General features: G+C 39.1%; 1 protein-coding gene across 1 annotated transcript in view; it reads left to right on the forward strand.

Annotated features, from left to right (window-relative positions):
- The window catches only part of LOC101853403 (fibrinogen C domain-containing protein 1-A), a 14,473-nt gene extending 7,518 nt beyond the window's left edge, over window positions 1-6,955 (forward strand). Inside the window, exons 4-6 of the mRNA XM_005104221.3 lie at window positions 2,598-2,714; window positions 4,671-4,790; window positions 6,376-6,955. Of these exons, the coding sequence (XP_005104278.1) occupies window positions 2,598-2,714; window positions 4,671-4,790; window positions 6,376-6,753 (615 nt within the window). The 3' untranslated portion in view covers window positions 6,754-6,955. The remainder of the gene's footprint in view (window positions 1-2,597; window positions 2,715-4,670; window positions 4,791-6,375) is intronic.
- The last annotated feature ends 2,043 nt before the right edge of the window (window positions 6,956-8,998 follow it).

Genomic DNA, 8,998 nt, shown 5'->3' on the forward strand with positions numbered 1-8,998 from the left:
GGCCGTGGGGGTCCATCATAGTAGGGGTCATCATAGTAGGTGCATGATTATGTCTAAGGAACGAGCCACTTACTTTACTGCTTTCTCTGATCATCGTGATTGGAGAGACGAAGGGCCATGAGGAAGAGGGATGTATATTTAACCAAAAATATAGTATATTATTTTCAAAATCTCAATGAGTGCTTTCACTTTACAGGTCCTGAGCCGCACAGTAGACCAGAACAAGAGGGAATGTCCTCATCAAATGCTGTCTCAGAAACGCCAGATTCTGGAACATGTGGCGGCGATAATGGAGCAGACAAAAGAAGAGATTGTTCAACAAAAAGAAGACATTCTTATCAACGTCACAGCGGTCGCTGAACAGGCGGCCAAAAGAGAGTTTGCTGAACAGAGAGAAGACCTTCTAAACAGGGTTACTGCCACGACTGAACAGACGAAAAGTGAGCTTGTTCAACAAGAAGAACGCATTCTGAACAACCTCACTGCGATCGTCGAGTCTTTTGGAGCCAGTTTTGAACGCAAGCTGGGCGATTTGAAGATCAAGTTACAGGTGAGAATCTCTCGTAGTGTTTGACCTCCAGTGTTGACAAGCAAACATTTTACCAAGGGTTTACTGGTCTATATATAGCACGGAAATACATTTAATCTAACAGTGTGTACAGCTACTGTCACTTTTTACTGTGCTGAATAATGGATATTGAGCTCATCATGCTTTCCTCCTTTGTCCCCTTCTTTTTCCCTCCATCCCTCCATCTCTCTCACACACTCTTTCTCTTTCTCTGTCTCCCTCTCTCTCTCCTCCCTCCCCCCTCCCTCTCTCTCTCACTCTCTCTCTCTCTCTCTCTATTTATCTATCTACATCTATCTATCTATCTATCTATCTATCTATCTATCTATCTATCTATCTATCTATCTATCTAAGAGAAAGAGTGAAAGAGATAATGCCACAGTTGATAATCCTGTAAGGACAATTTTTCATTTTTCTGACCATGAATTAAAAATAATTATACTTAGACTTGCATGAATTCCAATCTGAAAATCCACATAAGAAAGAACTGTTTTGAGCTCTCTTCCAAGCCCCAGATGAGATTGACATAAGTTCGTATTTCCTGGTCAGTGTATTATTTAATGTATTTTGAACTTGAGGAAAATGACACAGTGATAAACTGAGAAATTTGTGTCCGTGTAATAATACATTACAAAAAAGTAGGGGGAAAAAACACATCCCTATCGTACTCTTGACCTTATTTTGAACCAGTTTGTGTATTGCTTTTCAGGCTGAACAATAAACCATACAATATTACTGTCTGTCAAGCGTTGTGAAGTTTGTCATGTGGTTGGCCCCAGACTGGCCGATGTTCAAGCCCATAGAGACAGGATACTAAGGATTACATTTATTATTTATTACAAATTGTCGCTTGTAAAGTCAGGCTCATTGGTTATTGATTGATTGCTAAAGCCAACGTCTAATCTGCCCGTAGTTAGTTAGAGTGAGTACGGCTTATTAAGAGCTATTAACACACGCACACATACACATACACAAACACAAACACACAGACAGATAGACAGATGGACACACACAGAGACAGACACAAACTTGCACACACAGAGAAAGATAGACAGACACAAACATACGTACATACAAGAACATAGACATAAATATAATATACACTTAATATATACAAAAGACTTGCACACACACACACACATTTTCACCCACATAACATTATCTCCCCTCTCTTTTCTGTCTGTCTGTCTGTCTGTCTGTCTGTCTGTCTGTCTGTCTGTCTGTCTGTCTGTCTGTCTGTTTGTCTGTCTGTCTGTCTGTCTGTCTGTCTGTATATATGTATGTATGTATGTATGTATGTATGTATGTATGTATGTATGTATGTATGTATGTATGTATGTATGTATGTATGTATGTATGTATGTATGTATGTATGTATGTATGTATGTATGTATGTATGTATGTATGTATGTATGTATGTATGTATGTATGTATGTATGTATGTATGATCATTCCATCCATCCAATCCATCCATCCTTCCATCCATCCATTGATCCATCTATCTATCTATCTATCTATCTATCCATTCATCCATCTATCTATCTATCTATCTATCTATCTATCTATCTATCTATCTATCTATCTATCTAAGAGAAAGAGTGAAAGAGATAATGCCACAGTTGATAATCCTGTAAGGACAATTTTTCAATTTTCTGACCATGAATTAAAAATAATTATACTTAGACTTGCATGAATTCCAATCTGAAAATCCACATAAGAAAGAACTGTTTTGAGCTCTCTTCCAAGCCCCAGATGAGATTGACATAAGTTCGTATTTCCTGGTCAGTGTATTATTTAATGTATTTTGAACTTGAGGAATATGACACAGTGATAAACTGAGAAATTTGTGTCCGTGTAATAATACATTACAAAAAAGTAGGGGAAAAAACACATCCCTATCGTACTCTTGACCTTATTTTGAACCAGTTTGTGTATTGCCTACTGCCGCACTATTACGGCCAAACCAACTTCACCCCCTCATTCTCCACAGCCTTTTATTCAAACTCTTCCTGTGTGGATTTCTCTACAGCCCAAATCGTGCTCTGAAGCGCATGATCTTGGCCCCCGACCTGTAATTGTCCTGTCTGATGGAATGAAAGTAGTCTGCGACACTGTGACAGACCACGGTGGCTGGATTGTTATACAGGTTAGGTTGGCATTGTTTGTTTTTAGTCATAAAAGCTGTATGTAATGAAGGTGATATCTGCGATATTTTAGTGGAGTTCATGTTAATGCAACAATGGGGAAAGTGATATCATTTTGATGTAATGCATGTTGTGTACAATTCAGATGATATTCACATTATTTTACTGCAATACAGGTTAACACAATACAGGTGAGATCAGCACTACATAACTAAAACAGACTGATACAATACAGATGAGATCAATATCATATAGCTTTTTCAGATCAAATTAAATGTACACATAAGAAATACAAATACCACCTAGCAAGTTCAAATACCACACAGAAAGTTTCACGCCGCATAGAAAGTTCAAATGTACAATAGAAAATTTTAGTGCACGATTCTTCGTAACAAGTTCAAATGTACAAATAGCAAATCCAAATGTAACACAATAGCATGTTAAAATGCCACATAGCAAAAGCAATGTTATTAATATCCTCCACAAAGATTATTCAGCGTAAGAAGCATTTTAATATGCTCAAACTGAGTTGGCGACAACAAGTTTCATTTTAGGGTGAATTGATCACCATTAAAAATAATCCCGAGGATGATCTCGCGGAAAGAAATTCTGCCAGGACTGAACCAGCCAGACATTAGTATGCAGCAAAGCTGATGTAGCACAATTACCTGATGGGATTTGTTTTCATCGATGAGGCCGGTAGCCCATCTAGCTGTTGACGAAGAAAAACCGAGGAAGAGCACGGCGTAGTCAATGCTTTGTTCAAGTATTGCAGGATCGAAGGGGACCGAACCACGCGCTGACATTTGCTATCAGCGCCGAGGGTGACCTGGTCTTTCACGGCTTCCAAGTACATGTAGAGGGAATGGCTGCTATCATTTCAACTCATCCCTCACAGAAACTGTTCCAACAATCCCCACAACGAAGTATGCTTTGTGTGTAACAACGCTCGTGCATTAAGGCAAGCTTTAAATGGCAACTCATCAATCGATTAGGGGTGAAATATCTTTCCCCCATACACCTTTTCATCTACGAGAACGCTTGTGAATTTGGAATTACGATTTGAAACCGAGGCTCGGTTAAGCAAAAGACCAAATGCTCACTTAGCAGATTCATCAACAAAGGATGGTCACACTTACCCAGAAGATGGAACAACCCCCCCCCCAACCCCCCCCCCCCCAAACAAAACAGGCATTGACTAGAATAAATGACAGCAGCCTTCAGATCATCAATGCAAGCCAATGCCGAAGCGTCTTGTAGTGCAGTAATATATTGTGTGTGGATTTCAATCATAACCATTCTTTGGGGGTTTTTTTTAGCTTAGATTATTTATTTTCATTTTCATTTTTATTTCAATTTTCTAATTTTTGCTTCATTTAACAGTTTCGTTTCATCAAACAGACTCCAGGTGAGATATCTTGATACCTGCATACTTTGTCTTACCATCTCTGAAAACGTTTCATAATTTGGAAATACGATTTAGTGGCGTCGGTAGCCTAGTGGTTAGGCTATTGGATCTATAATCGTGAGATTCAGGGCTTCGATCCTCAGTTTTTGGGACACATGAATAGACATATTAAGATCTTGAACATTTAGCTCTCACTGGAAAAATTGAAATCAAACGAGACAGGGGTAGGCCCAAAGCAACCTACTTAGGAACCTGAACAAATCGGTAACATGGAAAGATCAGGGTAACGTAGCATTTTAAGAGCACTCGAGCAAAGAAATGAACGGAGAACCATCATCGGTGATATCTGCCGCAAGTCTTACACTTGGTGATGATGATGATGATGATGATGATGATGATGATGATGATGATGATGATGATGATGATGATGATGATGATGATGATGATGTTGATGAACCACGTATCTTAATAAATGTTCTCACACTGTTATTGGACGTGTTTCATGATAGCAGGCCTCACAAACTGGCGCAATGATCTGTTATGTCTACAGAGACGTGCTTCTGCGGCCGTTGACTTCTATCGTGACTGGGCAGATTACAAAAACGGATTCGGCGACTTTTCTGGAAACTTCTGGTTTGGTTTGGAGAAAGTCCACCAGCTGACCAGCCAGGCAAGTTGTGCTTTTTTATTGGCGGATGCTCTGGTGTAGTTTGCCCCTTCTTTCCAATCGAACATTATATCTCTTCTCCTTTTATTTGTATGTTACTATCCTTGTAACACTTCTTATCTTTGGCACTTACATGACCTAATTGTGCTGCAAATGCCGTACAGCTATTAATAAAACTAGTACAATGTACTGTCAAAACGACAAATGAAACGTAGCTCTGAGCACCGTTGCTGTCATCGATGTTGATGTCCCTTTTGCTGTAGTTATCGTTCCTCGTGAAATTAGTTTGGTCTGCCAATCTCAACATAATGATCACTCTGTTTATTGGTAACACTATCAAGAGCAGGAGTCGCAGTATACGTTCTCGGGTCTGTCCACCCTCGGATGTGTCATGTCAAATGTGGACGTTAAATCAGACTCTTAAAACCTTACGGTATTTTGGAATTTACATTAAACCCATTTACATTAAACCCATACCAATGACATCTTGGCTTTGTAAACATAGTAGTGGTGGTAATCGGAGGAAGCGGAGGTTTAAATTTGCTTTGATGGTAGCAGGGGCAGGGTGGAGCATGCAGCGTTGCAGCCATTTAGTCTCTTTGAGTGCCAGTCTGGTGTTTGTACAGATTTCATGTACAGAACGATTCGAAAAGAGTACTCCAAAATCATCACGCTATATTATTTCAAAAGCGAAAAACAATAGAAAAATCTAGCTTGGACACATTTGTTGTACACACCTTCAAGTTTTTATTTCAAGTTTTACAAGTGCTTAATGTGGTCACCAACGAAAGCACGGACAACATCAAGCCGATATGAAAATTCCCCTCAAAAGCGCCTCAGAATGTCTCAGGCAACCGTGTTCATTTCAGTTGTTATTCGATCTTCCATGTCATGAATAGTTGCTGTATTGCTCTTGTTATGATATGTGAAGCATCGTGGTGAATCAGGCGCTTGTCAAAATAATGAAATCCAAGAAATCGGCCATTTATTGGCAGATGGGTAATTTTCTAATTTTCTCTTTTTTTTCTCAACACCTTTTATGTTAATTTAAAAACATTTTTGTGTGGATTTTATTGAAAAACATTGATTAAAGGCACAAAAAAAACGTATTTTTTCAGTTTCCAAGGATATTCAGGAACTGAAAGTTACCGCACTTTGGCGGCTATTTCTCACTAATTCTACCGCTGAAACCAGGCGACCCCACCTCCTTCAATCTCAAATATCTCGACTTCTATTCAAGATAGAAAGGTATTTTTTCCACCGAAAGCAATACAACTGAACACGCTTTAAGATGATACTAATAACTCCACATGCTCAAGAAATAAACCTTGTCGTGACACATATATTATATTTACAGGCAGTTCTAAAGCCCTGTACATGATTCCCGTGATACAACACTCGGCAGAGAGGAGTTTTTGAGAATAGCCAAATCATTCAGATCAGACTTGGATCTGAACCTGTAGCCCGCGTAAAGGCTAGGCAGTTTCCGCCTGAGACCAAAAAAATCTGGTTTTTGTCTGTGTTTAAATCAGGCGTAGGCTTATCTTTATAACAGTTGATATGACTTTCCTCTTGTTCTCATCCCCAGGACAAATACGAATTGAGGATCGATATGAAATACGAAGGAGACGATTACTACGCCAAGTATAAGAACTTTAAGCTGTCTGGAGAGTCGGAAAAATATAAAATTCAGTTATCTGGATTTTCGGGTAATGTGGATGACAAGATGTCATATCATGATGGCCAGGAATTCACCACCAAGGACCAGGACAACGATTTCTCCAGTTCAGTCAACTGCGCCGTTGATCGCCATGGAGCGTGGTGGTATGATTCGTGTCATTACGTGAACCTCAACGGATATTGGGGCAGCAAACGGTTAAAGGAGGGCATGAACTGGTACGGCTTAACGGGAGAGGACGATTCTGTCAGTTTCAGCGAAATGAAGATTCGACGTCTATCAGACTGACATCTTCACGACACCTAATGTTCAATCCACCGATTATATATTGTTTAGTTTGTCTAGATATTAATTACTTCTTTTGGATTTCCTGTGAAGGAAAGGGGAGCATACCGATTGAACAACCTCATAACTTTGATTGTGATGCTGCATGGGGCACATGTTTAGATAATGATGCTGTCGATACTGAAAATAGATATTGTGCATACTCTTCACCTTTTCCATCATGTGACCCTAATGGAAGTATTATGGTTTTAATGAATTGCAAAGAAGAATTTATTTTTCCTCACGTAGACAACAACAAGCACAAATGCGCACACTTGCACAAGCTTTGTACGCACACACACACACGCGCACGCACACACAATCACACACACACACATACACACACATATACACACACATACACACACACATGATAATGATATAATATGTAACATGTATACGCACTCTTACACTCACACAAATGCGCATACGCAAAAATCCACTTACATAATATTCAGACACATAAACAAACACATACACGCACACAGAAACACACACATAGAAACACACATAGAAACACACACATAGAAACGCACACACAACACACACACACACACACACATGTATACACACACGTACTCACACACACACACGCACACACACACACACACACACACACACACACACATATTTCTTATGTTCTTACAGTCACACAAACGTGTTTACTTGTACTGTTATTTCTTTGTAAGGAGGTGGAACCCAGTCAGAAATGTAGGGGAGAGTGTTGTTCTATGGACACCGGGGACCTATGGGCCACCCACAGAATTCTACACTTGTAGAACGGGAACTGTACCACGTGACCTGTGAGGAATTGAATACCGAAAACAATGGCGTCTTGAGGGCACGATTTATCGTTTTCGGAAGTAACCCTATAGCTTTTAAAGCAAGAGCGGCTTTTACAAACGAGTGAAAAGTGGAACATTTACTGTCCAGTTTGTAATTTTGAGTTACAGAATTCACTGTGCAACTAGAGATTGGAATTAAGGTTTTAAATTGTTGTGTTTTTGGGTGCAACAACAGAAAAGCAGACATAGAGAGTTTATAATTTTATATAAAATCTACAGAGCTGTGAAAAAATAAGTGTAGAATTCTGTGGGGCCACCCCATGTTCTGAGAAATGTGTATGCTCAATTGATCTCACAAAGCAACTTTTAGTTGTGTTTTGTTGCTCCGTTGTTTGTGTTTTCATCAACAGGCCTCATGGCTGCCATGTCACTGTGAAGATCTTTCATTTCAAAATATTGCTCCTCCGAGGTTATTTTGTATTATTATTAATTTTTTTTGGAGGGGGGGGGGGGTTAGCATTTCAAATTGTGGTGATTATTAGTGGGTTAAGATTTGTTAAAACTAGTTCTTGATACACTTTTATAACATACATTAAGTGTGTGTGTGCCTAGCACAGGCCATTCCTAAGTACATGTATATACCTGTGTCATTGGATTTATTGTGTCTTTACTTACTAAAATTTCCCTTGTCTTTCTATCTGTTGTATCACTCAGGAACGATTTAGTGATCTGTTTGGCAGAAGCATTTCTGCTCTTTCTTTACATGTATATGTATATATATATATATATATATAGGGTGAGCTTGCCAAATAAAAGCCTACAATAAACTTCAGCAAGTTGTTCCAAGGATCCAAGGTTGTTCTTCAGTTTTTCAAAATTCTGTTTATATTTACACTCTATCATTATGTTTTGCCCATGTCTAAGATGTTTTCTCAGACAGTTTCTTCTACTCAGCTTCAACAAGCTTACGTTTGGCTGAGGAAAAAAGGTTGCTTTTTAGAACAATCGGGATAACCCAGATTTAGGGGGTTTCCAGAAATCTTGACCTACTCCAAAAGTGGGCATTGCCCTACCTATAGAAGAAGTTTGGTTTCATTTGTGCATATATTTGTTTGATTATAGAAAAAAACTCTCCTTGCCTTTTAAAGAAACTGATCAAGGATGCAAAAACATTCTCTTTGATTTTCTCAAAACAGCATTTTTCAGGATAGCCCCCTTATGCTTAAAAGCGGCAAAATGTTGTTCTGTTTCAATTTCGGAAAGAGTTAGACCTGTACGGCGCTCAAAACACTACATAAGGTCACATGAGCTCGCAAGGCTCAAATTGAATATTTTCACGTTATTTTACAGCACGGCTTGCTTTTACATTATCAGGGATGAGCAGATAAAAGATTTTCTGTCTTAAACAGGTCAACCCCCCCCCC

Source organism: Aplysia californica, unplaced genomic scaffold, assembly GCF_000002075.1.
Source record: "Aplysia californica isolate F4 #8 unplaced genomic scaffold, AplCal3.0 scaffold00410, whole genome shotgun sequence".
Taxonomy (NCBI): domain Eukaryota; kingdom Metazoa; phylum Mollusca; class Gastropoda; order Aplysiida; family Aplysiidae; genus Aplysia; species Aplysia californica.